This window comes from Anomaloglossus baeobatrachus, chromosome 1, assembly GCF_048569485.1.
Source record: "Anomaloglossus baeobatrachus isolate aAnoBae1 chromosome 1, aAnoBae1.hap1, whole genome shotgun sequence".
In the NCBI taxonomy this organism is placed as follows: domain Eukaryota; kingdom Metazoa; phylum Chordata; class Amphibia; order Anura; family Aromobatidae; genus Anomaloglossus; species Anomaloglossus baeobatrachus.
Genome location: NC_134353.1, coordinates 747,205,655 through 747,224,850, shown reverse-complemented (window position 1 = coordinate 747,224,850; position 19,196 = coordinate 747,205,655). Strand labels below are relative to the sequence as shown.

General features: G+C 47.2%; 1 protein-coding gene across 4 annotated transcripts in view; it reads right to left on the bottom strand.

The window, feature by feature from the left end:
- Positions 1–18,461, bottom strand: part of KDM2B (lysine demethylase 2B) — a 244,672-nt gene extending 226,211 nt beyond the window's left edge. For all 4 annotated transcript variants that reach the window (XM_075323468.1, XM_075323476.1, XM_075323495.1 and 1 more), the window contains exons 1-4: positions 18,107–18,461; positions 16,935–17,076; positions 13,394–13,472; positions 9,616–9,662 (exon numbers count right to left, since the gene is read on the bottom strand). In XM_075323468.1, coding sequence (XP_075179583.1) covers positions 9,616–9,662; positions 13,394–13,472; positions 16,935–17,076; positions 18,107–18,139 — 301 coding nt within the window. In that variant the 5' untranslated portion in view covers positions 18,140–18,461. The remainder of the gene's footprint in view (positions 1–9,615; positions 9,663–13,393; positions 13,473–16,934; positions 17,077–18,106) is intronic.
- Between the last annotated feature and the right edge of the window lie 735 nt (positions 18,462–19,196).

The window sequence follows — 19,196 nt, the reverse complement described above, 5'->3', positions numbered from 1 at the left end:
TGGAGGCAGTGCCTCCGGCGGTTTTTTGGGGACGTGACTTAGACCGCCACGCATAAGAGTTCCTCTGGCCCTTCTCTGGCCTGTTGGACGAGGAGGATTGGGACTTGGCTGAGGGCCGAAAGGACCGAAACCTCGATTGTATTTTCCGTTGCTGAGGTCTCTTCGGTTTGGACTGGGGTAAGGACGAGTCCTTTCCCTTGGATTCCTTAATAATTTCATCCAATCGCTCGCCAAACAATCGGTCGCCAGAAAACGGCAAACCGGTTAAGAACTTCTTGGAAGCAGAGTCTGCCTTTCATTCGCGTAGCCACATGGCCCTGCGGACTGCCACCGAATTAGCGGATGCTACCGCTGTACGGCTAGCAGAGTCCAGGACGGCGTTCATGGCGTAGGACGAAAAAACCGACGCCTGAGAAGTCAAAGACACAACTTGCGGAGCAGAGGTACGTGTGACCGCATTAATTTCAGACAGACAAGCTGAGATAGCTTGGAGTGCCCACACGGCTGCAAAGGCCGGGGCAAAAGACGCGCCTGTGGCTTCATAGATGGATTTCATCAGGAGCTCTATCTGCCTGTCAGTGGCATCCTTGAGCGATGAGCCATCTGCAACTGATACTACAGATCTAGCCGCCAGTCTAGAGACTGGAGGATCCTCCTTGGGACATTGAGCCCAACCCTTAACTACGTCAGAGGGGAAGGGGTAACGTGTGTCATTAAGGCGCTTAGTAAAGCGCTTGTCCGGAAATGCTCTGTGCTTCTGGACAGCATCTCTGAAGTTAGAGTGATCGAAAAACGCACTCCGTGTACGTTTGGGAAACCTAAACTGGTGTTTCTCCTGCTGCGAAGCCGACTCCTCTATAGGTGGAGTTGGGGGAGAAAGATCTAGCACCTGGTTGATGGACGCTATAAGGTCATTTACTATGGCGTCCCCTTCAGGTGTATCAAGATTGAGAGCAACGTCAGGGTCAGAGCCCTGAGCTGCGACATCCGCCTCATCCTCCAGAGAGTCCTCAAGCTGAGACCCCGAGCAGCGTGAGGAAGTCGGGGAAGATTCCCAGCGAGCCCGCTTAGCCGGTCTGGGACTGCGGTCCGTGCCGGAGTCCTCCACGTGAGACCTAGGGACCACCCCGGGAGCACGCTGCGGCGCAGACCGAGAGGGGCCTGGAGGCGATGATCCAACAGTGCCCGGTGCCTGTGTAAGGACCGATCTGGACTGCAAGGCTTCTAGTAGCTTAGCAGACCATTTGTCCATAGACTGAGCCATGGATTGTGAAAGCGACTCAGAGAGTTTCTCAGCAAAAACTGCAAACTCTGTCCCTGCCACCTGGACAGGGGAAGCAGGCGGTTCTGCCTGAGCCGAGGGTCCCACTAGTGCCCGAGGCTCCGGCTGAGCGAGTGCAACAGGGGCCGAGCATTGCTCACAGTGAGGGTAGGTGGAACCTGCAGGTATATATATACACTTCGGCACCCTAGGGGGACCAGCACTGGGTGACCGGTGTGGTTTACCGACCGCCCAAAGCGGTGTGTGTCCACCAGATTCCCTGCCTTGGGCCTCCCAGAGCTGCAGAGCTCGTTCCTGAAATCCTCCACCGGCAGAATGTGATTGTAAAAATGGCTGCCGGAGCTCTCAGGGGAGGAGGGAGCCGTGGGCGGCGACTAGTAAAGTGCGGGAATCTGGTGCCCCACAGTGATCAGTGAGGGGGGGGGAAACCTAAAGTATGCTCCAGCCCTCACTGCCGACGTCAGGTCGACCGTCCCGCCCTTACTCCTGACTGGCAGGCCCGGGGGCGGGAGTTATGGTACTAGGCCGCATGAAGCCGGGGACTAAATTTAATACCGCGGCCGACAAACAGGCGCGGTCGGCGCGGAAGTCCCGGTCGTCACAAAACCAGCAGCAGCTGCAGTGTCTGTGAAACAAGCGCTCCATGCACCGTCCCCATGGGGACACAGAGTACCTTTAGATGCAGGGCCCTGTCCCTGATGATACAAAGTCTCCTGTCCGGCAGATTCCCCCAGGGGCTGCGGAGGGAGCCCGGTCCCAGTGAATGGATGACCGGTTAGGATCCCACTTCTCCCAGAGCCTCTAAGGGATGGTGAAGGAAAACGGCATGTGGCTCCAGCCTCTGTACCCGCAATGGGTACCTCAACCTTAACAGCACCGCCGACTTAGTGGGGTGAGAAGGGAGCATGCCGGGGGCCCTGTGGGGGCCCTCTTTTCTTCCAACCGATAAAATCAGCAGCTGCTGCTGACTAAAATGGGAGCATGAGTGGATGTGTGCCTCCTTCCACACAAAGCATAAAAACTGAGGAGCCCGTGATGCACGGGAGGGTGTATAGGCAGAGGGGAGGGGTTACACTTTTTAAAGTGTAATACTTTGTGTGGCCTCCGGAGGCAGAAGCTATACACCCAATTGTCTGGGTCTCCCAATGGAGCGACAAAGAAACAAGCCCTCATATGGCAAGATTGACAGAAAAAGTTGCAGATCTCGGAAGAGGAAAAAAAAAAAACAAAACGGAAAAACGCAAAATACCCGGTGGCTTAAGAGTGCTTCATAGAATTATCTTGTTACACCAAAACCTGCCTGCACACATTAGGATTCATCAGGAGTGGAGTTTTATACACCAATCTTCATGAAATGTGAGCTGAAATAAAATGCATCAAGTTAAAGGGAAACTGGCAGCGGATACCAACTGCCAGTTTGGTATCTGGAATACTTTGTTGGAATAGTTTGGAATACTGCCTGCGAGTCGGCCAGTATTTAACAGATAAGGGGTTAAATGACACTCCCTGCCTTCGACGTGGCTCCAAACACGGAGCCTGCATCTTTATCGGCAGATAGAGGCAGGTGAGGGCTCAATATCACAGGCTCTAACGGCTGTTAATCTGTTTAATGCCACTATCAATCTCAGAGCGACATTTAACGTGCCCCGGTAGGGGGCGCTTTGTTCTAACCCGTCATCGGTGCGATTGCGGGATGCCGATATGTTGTCATGACAGTCAGAGGCCGGCATTCACAGGAGACTGTTCTTGTGGTTGCTATAAACCAGATAAGCATAATGACAGATATCACCCAAATATGCTTAGCCAATCTCAAAATCAATATATTGGATCAAACTACATAGTAAGATATTTAGGGACTATTCAAATCACATTTTGGCCCAGCGTTCAGGAGTCTTTCCACAAAAGCTCCTTGCATATACTGTACATATCCTTAGGCACATATTCAGGTAAATAATACCAAATAGGTTGCGCTGTATGTCAGTACATCGGTAAATATTAAATTTGCAGTACAAAATAGTATTGCAGACTACACTACATTAGTAATACAGTAAAAAACCTGTGTAGTATTTACGTTTTCCCTTTACAATGGGAGCCTAAAAGGGATGTCCTTCATTACATAACTACGCAGTACAAATACATTGCAACCTAAGGTGGTACTGCTGTCCTATACTGAATGCATACATATAAAACCAGCCCCTGTGTATATCTGGGAACTATATCAACTTGATCTTGGTTTGTGTCAACATTACACTTGCCAGAAAGAAGAAGAACTGGAAATATTAGACTCTCTCAGCACTGGTGTGGAGCACGAACGGTCTTTTAATTATGAAAAATATACAAGATGTGAATATAATCACTTTCGTATACTACCACGTGTGTTCAACAACTTCTATATGGTTTTAAAGACTTAAAAGGGACTGTCATCAAGTTTTTCCACCTATCCTAAGAGCCTGATGAAGGAAAAGAGACCCTGATTCTAGTGATGCGTCACCTAATGGGCTGTGTAGTGTAGCTTTTATAAAATCAGTTTAATTAGCAGGAGATTACCATTAGAGGACTACTTGGCATGCTACCAGGTAGTCCTGCTCTACATTCAAATAGCAGCTAGATCTGTAGCAGAGAAAACAGTGATTTCATCAAAATGACAGAAAACAGCTCAGTAAGCAATACAACATAACACAGTCTGTCTCTACATTATGCTTCTCTCAGATGGGATAGCAAAAACCTGGTGACCGACTCCCTTTAAATGGGGCATTCTCAAGGTGTGTTGAGCAGCTCTGCTCAGCGCTTTTAACGTTGTCTCTCCCATTTCTTAATGATTTAATTAAAAGTTATATATTATTTGATCAGTCTTTAGTTTAGGGATTTAGTTGCCTCAGGCAAATTGTAAATATTGAGCAGCTCTGCAGTCTCCTTCCTTCCTGGTTTCTGACCAGGCAGGGGATTCTCCTCGTTAGTACAGTTCTACTACTCACCAGAACTGTACTCATTAGTAGAACTATAAACTTCAGCATAAGTTCTGATGTAACACATTCAGCCATCAGTGGTTTGTTCTGGAGTGTACACTGCTATCAATATATTTACACACAGCTATAACAGGGCATATGAACAAGCACGCAGCTCCCGACAGAGCCGAAAGCCACGATTAGGGGAATACTCACTGGGAATTTCACCTGATATTCCCCTCATGGATATTCTATGACTGCTACTTTCAGAAGTAGGATAAAAAACAAGAAAAAAAATATTTTTAACAATGAGAGAGTACCGCTGATCTCATGGACGCACACTGTGCTTAGTTATTAAGGCATTTTCTGCCATTTCTGGGGAGCTGAATTCCCGTGTCAAATATAAAGTTTAAACATTCAAACACTATGAAAAAAATAAGAAAAAAATTATTACAAATATCATGATTAAAAATACACAAAATAGCTAATTTTATTAAAATAACTGTTCTAATATGTATAAAATTACGTTAATTTATTGATCATTAATTTAATTGTCGGACTGTGTGTGTGTGTGTGTGTGTAAGTAAGTAAAGGGACATATCATGCCCTTAATATAATGTCAAAAACGCATGCTTTGATTTTCTCAAAGCATGCTTTCAGCATCAAAAAAGCAGGTAAAACACTATTTTGATTAAGGATGCGTTTTGAAACTTCTCATTGACTCCAATGTTAGCAAAACGCTGCCAAAATGGCAAAAACAATTGACATGTTGCTTCTTTAAACGCAGAGATTTTGACAAATTTTCAGCATCAAAAACGCTGCGTTTTTAACAGCATTGTGCGCACAAGAAAGCCCTATCTCCCATAGACTAGACTTTGCTTGAAAATCAAAACGCATGCAATTTTGCATTAAAAAGCTACAGTTGAAAACACTGCAGAAACGCATGAAAAAACGCAAAGTGCGCACATAGCCTTAATCTTACTACTGTTTGGTGTTCTAGACATGGTGGTTTTTCATGGCTGATACCTATTTATTTTATTCACTTATATGGCACTATAAATTCCACAGCAGTTTACAGGCGTGATCAGCTTTATTTTTGTATATAAATGGTATCTGTAGTTTCAGGTAGTAAGTATAAATATAATTAAAAGCACAGAAGAAGCTCAAAACGAGTAATATACGCTACGTTTGTATGGCTAGGCTTTTTTAACATGTGTTTTTGATTCAAGATTGCTAATTTTATTCATTTTGTCTGGATGCCGATCTTGACTATTTTCATCATGTCCTACTATCTGCATAATAAAGTCTGTACCTTAACATTGATTGACTTGTCTCTAACGCCCAGAGCGAACACTGTCTCCTGTCCGCACACTGACCCTGGATGATTGAGGTGACAAACGCACTGTTAGTGCAGGTGCACACAATGGTGGTGGGTGCGTGCCGAATCTAGCTCCTGGATGAGAGATCACAGTGTGCCTGCATCCACTGTGTATGCGCTGCTGCAGTTATCAAGTGTTAGTGCGCAGGGGCAGACCGGAAAAAGAGCATTCGCTCTGGACATTAAAAAGACAAGGCACTCCATGTAAGGTACCAGTTTTATTATGCAAATAGTAGGGCGTCACAGTGCACCAAGCCATTGGCCATACCAAGGGTGTCCTGAAGTGCCCTCATTTGCACATCAAAGTTAAAGTTTACGTAACTATTAATTTAAGCTAGAATTGCCTATTAGAGTTGAGCGGACTGCCAATAATCCGGGTCCGGCGGATCTGCCGCGGGTCGTGAAAGAAGTCCGGATCCGATCCGGAATCTGGACCCATGTAAGTCAATGGGGAGCGGATCTGGGATGAGAGAAAGTGAGAGTAAGAAAAAAAAAAAAAACGCCGAATACGGATCGTGCAGCCGGATTCCCGGATCCAGGTCGGACCCGGATCGGACGCTGAAACCGCGCGGATCCGGACTTTTCAAGTTCGGGTCCGCTCAACACTACTTATTATGATTTAAATAGGGGCTAATGGCCCTATATAAATGTTTAGGCAGCTTAATTGACATTTCTGTAATGACAGGCTCGCTTTAAACTCTTGTGGAAACTAATGTGATCAACCTGTATATTACACACTAAGGCAGGGGTGGGGAACCTTTTTTCTGCCGGGGGCCATTTGGAAATTTCTACCAATCTTCAGGGGCCGCACAAAATTATCAACTTGAAAATTACCCTAATATATTTGGTCAAACAATTAACTCACTGTGGCGGCTGGAGCTTCTACTCTTTGGTGCAGCTGTAATATTAGGCGATGTTGATCTTGTTGCTTTTCCAGGTTTGAATTGTCTGGGACTGCTGTATATACATCAGAGGAGGGTATGGGGGCATATACACCACAGGGGAGGGTTGGGAGAAATATAGAACACTGGGGAGGCTGGGGGCATAGACATCACTGGGGGGTAAATACATCATTGACGGGGAGCACAGACATAGCTGGGGGGGCATAAACATTGCTGGGGAGGGCTGGGAGGAATATACATCACTAGGGAAGCAGCAGGGCATAGACGTCACTGGGGGTACATACATCACTGGGGGTATATACACATCACTGGGTTGCACAGACAAGACTGGGGGGCATAAATATTGCTGGGGTTATATACATAGCCGGGGGCAGACAGCCCTGGGGGATGCAGGAGGGACACAGACAGCCCTGGGGGCACAGAGAATGATGGGAGAGGCTGGCACAGACAAATCTGGAGGACGCTGGGGGCACAGATGGCACAGAGACAGATGGGAGAGGCTGGCACAGACAAATCTGGAGGACGCTGGGGGCACAGATGGCACAGAGACGGATGGGAGAGGCTGAAGGCACAGACAGACCTGGGAGAGGCTCTGGGCACAGAGATCACTGGGGAGACGGCAGAGAGATCACTGGGGAGACGGCACAGGCAGACCCCGGCGGAGCTTGGAGGCAGTTAGAGAACTGGGGGAGGCCTGGATCACTGAGTGCTGGAGGTGGCTGCGGGCACGGAGAGCACTGCCAGTGCACACAGAGAGGAGCAGCTTCCGCCGGGTACAAGAAGCCGCCGCCACCGCCGGGTACAGGGAGAAGAGAAGGAAAAAGAAGGGGGAGAGAAGGCAAAAGAAGGGGGAGGGAAGGCAAAAGAAGGGGGAGGGAAGGCAAAAGAAGGGGGAGGGAAGGCAAAAGAAGGGGGAGGGAAGGCAAAAGAAGGGGGAGGGAAGGCAAAAGAAGGGGGAGGGAAGGCAAAAGAAGGGGGAGGGAAGGCAAAAGAAGGGGGAGGGAAGGCAAAAGAAGGGGGAGGGAAGGCAAAAGAAGGGGGAGAGAAGGCAAAAGAAGGGGGAGAGAAGGCAAAAGAAGGGGGAGAGAAGGCAAAAGAAGGGGGAGAGAAGGCAAAAGAAGGAAGGGGGAGAGAAGGCAAAAGAAGGGGGAGAGAAGGCAAAAGAAGGGGGAGAGAAGGCAAAAGAAGGAAGGGGGAGAGAAGGCAAAAGAAGGAAGGGGGAGAGAAGGCAAAAGAAGGAAGGGGGAGAGAAGGCAAAAGAAGGAAGGGGGAGAGAAGGCAAAAGAAGGAAGGGGGAGAGAAGGCAAAAGAAGGAAGGGGGAGAGAAGGCAAAAGAAGGAAGGGGGAGAGAAGGCAAAAGAAGGAAGGGGGAGAGAAGGCAAAAGAAGGAAGGGGGAGAGAAGGCAAAAGAAGGAAGGGGGAGAGAAGGCAAAAGAAGGAAGGGGGAGAGAAGGCAAAAGAAGGAAGGGGGAGAGAAGGCAAAAGAAGGAAGGGGGAGAGAAGGCAAAAGAAGGAAGGGGGAGAGAAGGCAAAAGAAGGAAGGGGGAGAGAAGGCAAAAGAAGGAAGGGGGAGAGAAGGCAAAAGAAGGAAGGGGGAGAGAAGGCAAAAGAAGGAAGGGGGAGAGAAGGCAAAAGAAGGAAGGGGGAGAGAAGGCAAAAGAAGGAAGGGGGAGAGAAGGCAAAAGAAGGAAGGGGGAGAGAAGGCAAAAGAAGGGGGAGAGAAGGCAAAAGAAGGGGGAGAGAAGGCAAAAGAAGGGGGAGAGAAGGCAAAAGAAGGGGGAGAGAAGGCAAAAGAAGGGGGAGAGAAGGCAAAAGAAGGGGGAGAGAAGGAAAAAGAAGGGGGAAGAGAAGGAAAAAGAAGGGGGAAGAGAAGGAAAAAGAAGGGGGAAGAGAAGGAAAAAGAAGGGGGAAGAGAAGGAAAAAGAAGGGGGAAGAGAAGGAAAAAGAAGGGGGAAGAGAAGGAAAAAGAAGGGGGAAGAGAAGGAAAAAGAAGGGGGAAGAGAAGGAAAAAGAAGGGGGAAGAGAAGGAAAAAGAAGGGGGAAGAGAAGGAAAAAGAAGGGGGAAGAGAAGGAAAAAGAAGGGGGAAGAGAAGGAAAAAGAAGGGGGAAGAGAAGGAAAAAGAAGGGGGAAGAGAAGGAAAAAAAAGGGGGAGAGAAGGAAAAAAAAGGGGGGAGAAGGAAAAAAAAGGGGGAAGAGAAGGAAAAAGGGGGAGAGAAGAGCAACAGAAAGAGAGGGAGGGAAGGCATGGCAGAGGTTACTTCCCCAGTACTCGAGCCGTTACATTGGACTAACGTAACACGCGTCATGCGTTACCAATAAGGTTCTGAAATGGTAGGGCATCAAGAGCCAGGGTCCAGGGGGTCCAGAGGGTCCATATCCTAAGAAATGTATCCACAGAGTCATTGGTTTCTGCCGTTAGGGACTCCATCCTGTGGTTCAGCGATATTAAATATAGGTGTATTTTTTATTTTCAATTAGCAAAAGAGGTCATTTGAAATTGTGTTTTATTTTTTCTTATTTTTTAAACTTTTGTATTTTTCAGTTATTACTACTCTCCTTAGGGGAATTGAAGTTGCATTCATCCGATCACTTGTGCTATGCAAAGAGTGCATCAGCACTGCTCTGTACAGCAAAATAACAAAAATCCGGATCTCCTACAAATGCTGTCTCTCAGTCAGCGTTTATAGATGGATCTTCATTACAGACACAGGGGTCATCAGTTGAGCCCTGCCTGTCATTACCAACCCATCAGCGTCCCACGGGTGCATCATGGTAGTGTCCATGGTACTAAGGAATGACAACCACCATCACCCCTCCCCCATGAGGGCATTAGGGATTGACAACGAGATTTAACTGGTCAGCAGCAGAGGACGCATCTCTGACATACCGCCGGCTTTTAGATACACATGACACTGCTCAGATCAGCCAAAATGTGAAGGGAAAGATGCAGGCTCAGTGTGCAAGCCTGCATCAAAGGCAGGGAGACGACCCATGACGGATATAATACATCATGGGTTGTTAAGACACCCAGTGTAGATTAGGGAACATGTCAGAGTAGAATCATGTATCTAAATTTAAATAAATAAGAACAAAAAGTAACAACTTACCCACCAGTAGTTTCACATCTCTAACAGTGAAATCATTTTCTGGCATCCTACAATCAGAGACACAATATATTTTATACTGGATTTATAATGGAGTATAGTGTCTGTATGTGTGTTATGTATGTAGGTTACGTGGGTGTGTAGGTTAGCATAATGTAGAGCAGTCATCAATGATACATAACATGTCTCAACTGTCAGAGGATCAGCAATGTAATCAAACATACCTACTCATTGAGCCAGGGAGCAGGGTTGTAGAAGGAAAAAAAAAATGCAGTTAAGGCTAGTTTCACACTTGCGTTGGACGGGATCCGTAGCATTGCGTTGTGTGACGCATGCAACGGATGCATTGCATATAGTGGCACAACGCATGCTACAGATCGTACAAAATAACGCAATCCGTTGTAGTTTTTTTCCTTGACTTTACACATCTGAGCATGCGCAGTTGTGTAAAGACAGCTACGTTAACGGAATCCGTCAAATGACGCAATCTAACGGAATCCGCCACCATAGGCGTCCATTATAAAAACAACGGACGCCTAACGGATTCCTGCAGGTTGCGTTTTTTTGACACTCCGCCAAGCGCAGAAAAACGCTACATGCAGCGTTCCATCCACCCGACGCAGCGTCAAAATAACGACGCTGCGTCGTCCAGCGGATGCAACGCAGACAGACACTTGCGTTACAGTGCGTCATCCATACAACTCTATGGAGTTAACGGACTGCGCTATTCTCCATAGTGACGGACTGCGCTGAACGCAAGTGTGAAACTAGCCTAACTGAGCACAATGGGGTTTCTTCTCAGTTTCATCCTGTTCCTTACTGATGTGTAAACCCATTCTGCTGAGCCAATCTGACAGCTTTACAGAAGGCACCGAGACTGACTAAGCATGCAGCAGGACTGAGGCTGAAGAGAAAAGCCGGTCGTGCTCAGTCAGTGAAGAAGTTTTGTTTATTTCTCCTGTTACAGCTCTGCTCAGTGGCCAAGTAAGAAGGTCAGGCTCATGATGCTGCTCCTCTGATCGTTGAGACACCTCTCAAAAAGTGTTTCTTCAGGCCGAAACGTGTCCTAACATATGACTAGAAAGGGTTGCAGTTTGAAGTATGTGACGACAGCCATTTTTTAGAAAACCTTTAAAAGAAAATATAACAGATAAGTATTTTATTGTAAGGCAACTAAGATATATTAAAGTTGAAAACAAATTCAAAGTGCCTGGTTGCTGAAGAATGTAAAAGAAGAGTAGCTTTAAATCCTGTTTAGAGTTTGGAAAGACATTCATACATATGCCACCTTCATTGAGGCCTCGTTCCCACTAGTGTCTAAATAATTGACCAATACCCATTCCAAAAAGTGGGAAGAGTGTTATGTGCGTGTGATTTTATTCTCATTTTGCATTCGTATAACATGCGTACGCCATCCATTTGCAATTCGGTTTTAACATTACAATACTCTATTATTGTTGACAACTAGCAAGAATGTACATAAAGACATCAAATCTAAATGACAAATATCCTGCACATTTAAAGTGTTATAATCCCCCTATATATTATACACTTGCACCCACTCATGCCTTTCATGTGGCACTAAAGTGTGTTTATCCTGGTTTGACCAAATAAATAAATATTTAAAAAAAAATGAAAAATACGAAGTGGGTCCCCCTTATTTATGGTAAACAGCAAAAGTAAACCAGACAGCTGCAGGCTGATGCTGCGAGGCTGGAAGGTCTATGGTTATTGAGCCCTTTCCTGTCTAAAAATAACAGCCTGCAGCCTCTCCAGAAGTGGCGCATCTCATTAGATGTGCCAATTCTGGTGTTTCGCCTTGGCTCTTCCTGATTGCCCTGGTGTGGTGGCAATCGGTATAATGGTTTTTGGGGTTAATGTCAGCTGTGTAGCGTCAGCTGGCATCAAGCCAAGGAATTAGTAATAGAGAGTATCAGTTACTCCCATTACTAACCCAAGTAAGTCAAGATATAGAAAAAACCCACACAAAAATTGTTTATTTAAAAAAGAAACCTCACGGACACCTTCCCTGGTTCCCCAATTTAGTAAAATAATAGTAATAATAATAATAATAATAATACATGCAGGTCTGACAGTTCTAACATAAAAAGAGAGAAACAAAAACAAGAGACTCTCTTGTTCACCAATTTATTAGAAAGTAACGTTCCTAGTTCTGATGTAGTACAGCAGTTTACACGACGTTCCTTAATTACAAAGAGCATATCCTATGAAAGAGGATACATAGGCTTTGAGCTGCAGCCACTCCTGACCCATGATGCGCACCGCATCACCCGGTGACTGTGATGAGCTGTTATGTCAGGAATGTCAGCGCTCACAGTCCCGGCTGTCAAGCTGCGCACAGCGAGTCGGGAGTGGCTGCTGCTCAAAGTCTCGTCCTGAGTCTCCATAAAATTTTATCTCAGTAATCGAGGAATGTCGCGGGAACTGCTAGACTATGTCAGGATTGGGAATGTTGCTATCTACTAAATTGGTGAAAGAGGGACATTCTGTTCAGCTGTCCATTACTAACACCAGGGCTTGATTCCAACTGACATCATCCCCAAAATCCATTACCTTCGATTGCCCTGGTGAAGTGGCAATCAGGAATAGCGAAGCTGCAGTACCAGAATTGGCGCATCTAATGTGATGTGCCACTTCTGGGGTGGCTGCAACCCATTATTTTAGGCTAGGATGGGCCCAATAACCATGAACCTTCACAGCCCGATATCAGCCCACAGCTGTCTGCTTTACCTTTGCTGTATACCAAAAATAGGGCGACCACGTAATTTGTTTTCTTATTTATTAAGTTAAACCAGGCTAAAACACACTTTCAGCCACATGAAAGGCATTCAATGGTCCAAGTTAACAATATGTAGGGGGGTTTTGACAATACAGCAGCAGGATATCTATGTATCTTTATCTATATATATATATATTTTATACTTGTGTGTATATTGCACAAGACTCGCCAATGCAAGTCTAAAGGGAGACAGAAAAAAATATCGAAACGCACACGCACTATCCATGTGCCGTGCAATTTGTTTCTCGCACCCATAGCCTTGCGTTGGCGAGTCTCGTACAACATACATGGCCATACGCAGTATGCTTCAATTTTTTCTTCCGTCTGATTACAGCTGAGGAAAAACTTGCAGATGGACCCAGCCCCATTGAATAACACTGCTGCAAGTGCAATGTGATCTTTTTTTATAGGATTGCAATTGTCGCTTTTAATTGCAAGTGGAAGCAATGCCTAAAAAGTGTAAGGCCATGATAACAAATAATAAAGATTAATGTTTTGTGAAGCCAAAATTGGGGAAAAAAAAAAAAAAAAAATAGGCTTGTGATACACACAAACCTACACAAAAACCTTAGGACGACTATTCTGAAAACAGCACAAAAAGCTGGATGTTTGAAAATCCAAAAGATTTAAAAATAATTGTTTTTCTATGATGATGAGAAAATATCAGATTTTTAGACTTCAAAATAACCTTCATTCAGCAATATGATTACAGCCCAAAATATTAGGAAGGAGCTCCCAATTAGGCCATGAATAAAAGCAGCTGTCAGTTACAGCGCCATCACTAGAATGTACTATAGAAGCATGTCAAAATACAAGCAGCACTTTCTGGCTCCGACGTACATTACCGTACATGCAAAAGCATGGGTGTGTTCAATTAAATGCCTTGTTGATTTTAGGGTGTGCCAGCGCTGAGGGCCATTTACCAAATCCTATTAAACAATAAATCGTATGAAATAAAAAAAATGCATGTACCGTACTTACTTAATACCCAATCCATCTTTAGTGTGAAAAAGAAGAGGGACTTTAAGAGCTTCTCTCTGAGCATATGCATAGGTGAAATCTGTATATAAAAAAACAAAACAAAACACTGACGTAAAGCATAGACCAACTCTAATACCATGGAAAGACATATTTTTAAAGGGGTATTTCATTTCATACAGTGATGGCATTTTGATTGGATATTCTGTAGCTTTAAGATCTTGGAGATCAAACTCTGGGATTATGTTAAAGGGAATCAGTCACCAGGTTTTTGGCATCTAATCTGAGAGCAGCATAACGTAGGGGCAGAGATCCTGATTCCAGCAATGTGTCACTTCCTGGGCTGCTTAGTGTAGTTTTGAAATAATCCCTTATTAATCAGCAGGAGATTATCATTGGAGGACTACTTGTCTTGCTACCCAGTAATGCAGCACATTCATGAGCTCTGTATAACTGCTAGATCTGCAGCAGAGAAAACATGGATTGATCAAAATGACAGCAAACAGCTCAGTAAATGACACATGACTGGAATTGGGGTCTCGTTTCTACATTATGCTGCTCTCAGATGGCGGAGCAAAAACCTGGTGACAGATTCCCTTTAACCCTAAAAATGAAGGAGACACAAAACTAATTAAGCTCTGTAGCCTTGGCCAACTATTAGTGCAGGAAACTGCAGACAGCCCTTCACTTTATTGAAGATGCAATGCAATTCCCTTTCATGAGGAGTTACAGTACTAGACCAACACGGCAGCCCTCTTATATTAGAAATCACCTTATAAGATGAGAATAATACTTGGGCTGGACTCACACAAGCATATATGGCATCAGATGCGATATGCTAATGACTCCCGGCTCAGGCTCTGCTGCGAGCGTGAGCCGAGTGTCATGCGACTGTGACCCGATGCTGCAATCAGGTCACAGCAGTGAAGCTGAGGACGGGTGCTGCAGAGGAGAGGGAGGGGTTAATCCCCCCCCACCCCCATCTCCTCTATTGTCAGCCTGACCTGGGATAACATCCGAGTGCAGTCCGATGTTTCTCTCGCACCCATTCACTTGTGAATGGGTGCGAGTGATACGGCTGTAGCAGAAAATCGCAGCATGCTGCTACTTTTCTCTCATCCAGAATCTGTATATGAGAAAAGCTGACCAACTGCTCTCCCTCATTGACCAACATTGGTCAGAGTGCAATGAGAGATTTTCTCGCATTGCACTCGTCCAATTTCAACACTTGTGTGAGCGTACCCTTAGGGGTACTTTGCACGCTGCGACATCGCAAGCAGATGCTGCGATGCCGAGCGCGATAGTCCCCGCCCCCGTCGCCGCTGCGATATCCTTGTGATAGCTGCCGTAGCGAACATTATCGCTACGGCAGCTTCACATGGACTCGCCTGTCCTGGGACGTCGCTCTGGCCAGCAACCCGCCTCCTTATTAAGGGGGCAGGTCGTGCGGCGTCACAGCGACGTCACACGGCAGGCGGCCAATAGGAGCGGAGATGAGCGGGATGTAAACATCCCGCCCACCTCCTTCCTTCCGCATATCCTACGGAAGCCGCGGTGACGCTGGTAGGAGATGTTCCTCGCTCCTGCGACTTCACACACAGCGATGTGTGCTGCCGCAGTAACGATGAACAACATCGGACTGTCGCGTCAGCGTAATTATGGATTACGCCGACGCTGCACCGATGATACGATTACGACGCTTTTGCGCTCGTTAATCGTATCATCGAACCTTTACACACTACGATGTCGCATGCGATGCCGGAAGTACTTCATTTTCAATTTGACCCCACCGACATCGCACCTGCGATGTCGTAGTGTGCAAAGCCCGCCTTAGTTCTATGATTTGCAGTCCTAGCTGACTGAAATAAAAAAAGTGAGCTGCAATCAGCACAATTATTTCAATTGAAAGAATACGAACCATGATAAAGCTGTGTATGACCGCAGTGCAAGTCACCAGAAGGTGATGGTTTATGTCAAGATTTCCCCTCTAAATTAAAACCTCAAATCTTGAAAAGCCAAAACTAGATAAGATACTTTAATTAGTAACAACTATGCAGAGTTCTCATGAACATTTTTGGGGCTTAAGGGTATGTGCCCACAATCAGGACCCACTGCGTCCTCTATGTGGCAGGTCCTGACCTGCGGGGCCACGAGACTCCTCCACAGGCGACGGCAGCTGCTAGTGCTCACAATCCAGGCTCAGGCACTTGCACTCTCTCTTCTGTTCTCCCTGCGGAGGACACTTGTGACTCTGCAGCAAACAATTGACATACTGTGGCTCTGAAAGCCTCACCGCAGGTCAGTGTTTGCTGCAGAAAAAACAAGCACAGTGGGCACAGGATTTCTAGAAATCCCATCCACTCTGTACTGTAGTGTACAACGCAGCGTTTTGGAAGCAGCTGAAGAATTCTTGATGTCATTTCCCATTTCAACTGTTCTGCTTAATTTTCCATTGTCCTGCTCCTGATGACATCACATCCTGCAGAAACATGCGTTTTTTTTGTGTTAAAAAAAAAACAAACACTGCAAAAATGCGGCAAAACCGCACCAAAAACTCACTGTGTGAACACACCTGCGGATTTGAAGTGTTATTTCATCACAACATTAAAGTCAATGGGTGAAAAAAACAATGCAAATCTGGATCAATAATTGACATGGGGATTTTATTTAAAAATATAAACCCAGCGCACCTCAAATGTAAGAGCCTAAGGCCTCATTCACACATCAAAACCAGGAGCGGAACTTAGAGAACTATATCTCTGTAGTGGAGACACTCCTGGTTGTGACATCCAAATACTGACATGTGAAAGAGGCCTACGTGTAAGCACTGGTTATATAATACTAGCCCACCCAGCCACAGCTCGTGCTGGACACCCCCTGCACAGCCGGACATCTGCAGCCTCCCCTCAGCTCCCCACTTTCCACCTCAAAATCCTGACGGGAAATTTAAACCCGCTCCAATGTGACACGTGTGGGCAGCGCCGAGGTAAGAACATATGTAATTCCTTCCTTGACACATAACGGTGCGGGCGGCGCCGAGGTAAGAACATGACGGTGCGGGCGGCGCCGAGGTAAGAACATAACGGTGCGGGCGGCGCCGAGGTAAGAACATAACGGTGCGGGCGGCGCCGAGGTAAGAACATAACGGTGTGGCCGGCGCCGAGGTAAGAACATAACGGTGTGGCCGGCGCCGAGGTAAGAACATAACGGTGTGGCCGGCGCCGAGGTAAGAACATAACGGTGCGGGCGGCGCTGAGGTAAGAACATAACAGTGTGGGTAGCGCTGAGGTAAGAACATAACGATGCGGGCAGCGCTGAGGTAAGAACATAACGGTGCGGGCGGCGCCGAGGTAAGAACATAACGGTGTGGGTAGCGCTGAGTTAAGAACATAACGGTGTGGGTAGCGCTGAGTTAAGAACATAACGGTGTGGGTAGCGCTGAGGGAAGAACAGAACGGTGCGGGCAGCGCTGAGGTAAGAACAGAACGGTGCGGGCAGCGCTGAGGTAAGAACAGAACGGTCCTCCTCCGGCAGACATCACTACCTTTGCCATCCATGTGTCGCACAAAGTCCCCTCGATAGTTGTTGCTCCTCAGCTTCTGCTCCAGACTGAAGCCGCGGATGCTGACCATGTCCTCCACATCAGACTGATCGTTCTCTGCGTACTGTGTCCTGCTAATGGTCCTCTGAGGGGAAAACAGACAAGGATGAGCTCAGACACAGGGCACTGCCATAATAAAGGTCGCCGAGCAGCCGCTACGTGCACCATATAGTGCGATGCGCTCCTCACACACGCCACAACTACTGCTAAACTGGAAACGTGAGGACGGGGCTACAGAAATCAGCTGGCACCGCACGGGTTACGTAATCCCACGCAGGACATTTAACTGCCCTGTGCAGCTCTTGTAGAGATAAACAAGGAAGAGGGGCCGAGCTGTAACGTGATCCTGCGCCGTGCATTGTGCAGGCCGGACTCCAGTGGGAGCAGAGAGCAGCTGTTTCCTTCTGCAGCCGCCAGCAGGGACAACACACAGAGCTGCACGTTCACAGACCATAACAAAGCCATGCGAGCAGCCAGCCGAGCTAGTCACAAAGGGCAGCTGCACAGTACCCACTCCCACAGCCCCCCAACATTACAGTACCCACTCTCTGACACAGCCCCCCAACATTACAGTGCCCCCACACTGACAGCCCCCCAACATTACAGTGCCCCCACACTGACAGCCCCCCAACATTACAGTGCCCCCACACTGACAGCCCCCCAACATTACAGTGCCCCCACACTGACAGCCCCCCAACATTAGTGCCCCCACACTGACAGCCCCCCAACATTACAGTACCCACTCTGACAGCCCCCCAACATTACAGTACCCCCACACTGACAGCCCCCCAACATTAGTGCCCCCACACTGACAGCCCCCCCAACATTACAGTACCCACTCTGACAGCCCCCCAACATTACAGTACCCCCACACTGACAGCCCCCCAACATTAGTGCCCCCACACAGACACAGCCCCATACACCAGTGCCCACACAGACACAGCCCCATACACCAGTGCCCACACTGACAGCTCCCTCTTAGCACAGTGCCCACACTGACAGCTCCCTCTTAGCAGTGCCCACACACTGACAGCTCCCTCTTAGCAGTGCCCACACTGACAGCTCCCTCTTAGCACAGTGCCCACACTGACAGCCCCACGATCCGCTGTACACACCAATCTTCTTGCCGTCGCTTTCTTTGCCTCCATGTTAGTGATGGAGCAGTGGTGTAAAGTGCTGCCGGGCGCCGCACTCACAGGGCCGATAGTCTGCGGTGCATTGTGCTGTGAGGGGAGAAGCCGCACCACTCACAATACAAAGTTACTGATCACAGCTCTGCTCTACAAAGTGCACGGAAGCCGTGCAGGCACCGGGGCCGCTGACGCCATGATCTACAGGAGGCAGTGCTGATTCCGGCCACGGCAGAGGCCACATGACTGAGAAGTTTGCTGCGAACACGCGTGGGCTGCTGGTAACAGTGAATCAGACATTTGCTGACACTCGGAAGCCTTTTCCTATTGATGTTTTGGCCGGTCACGGGGGGCTGGATGTGCGCAGGCGCAGTGGCCGCCCTCTCCTTTATTTGTTATGACTAGGCGTGCAGTGTGCTCTTCTGTACTTTCCTCAACAGAGCGCTGGGATGGGCGGAGCCGCAGCTTACCACGCCCCCCGCTGCATGTGTTATTTGTTGTGTTTCCATGGCACTCTTTTTGTCTGGGGCAGAGCAGAGGCTATGGCTGTGGTGGAAGTGCGACACACTGTGGTAACAGTACGGTGTGCACACACGATAGTCGTACGATGTACACACTGTGGTAAAGGACGATGCTGAAGTTGGTTTCTTATTCGTCCAGTTTCTTATTCGGGGCTGAAGTTGGTTTCTTATTCGTCAGTTTCTTATTTGGCAATTTAGTTTTTTCAGTTTTTTATGCATTTATCAACAAAAATGACACATGACAATAATAAAATACAATGCACTGATGAGCCCTAATATAAATACACTCAAAACCAGCTGCGAAAATTATAAAACTGGCAAAAAAATGGGCATCAAAGTGGGCACCAAAGTATGTTAGTGAAAGGGTTAAATGGCTTTGGGCCACTGATCTAACACCACAATTACCTATCTAGTGATGCCCCTAATCAAACTCAAGTGTCTCCAGCCTGGCCCAAAGGGGTTCTGGGCATCAAAACTGGCATCAAAGTGGGCACACAGCCAATTTTCACAGATTTGAATAAGTAACCAGTGTCTTTGAGGGGTTAAATGGCTTT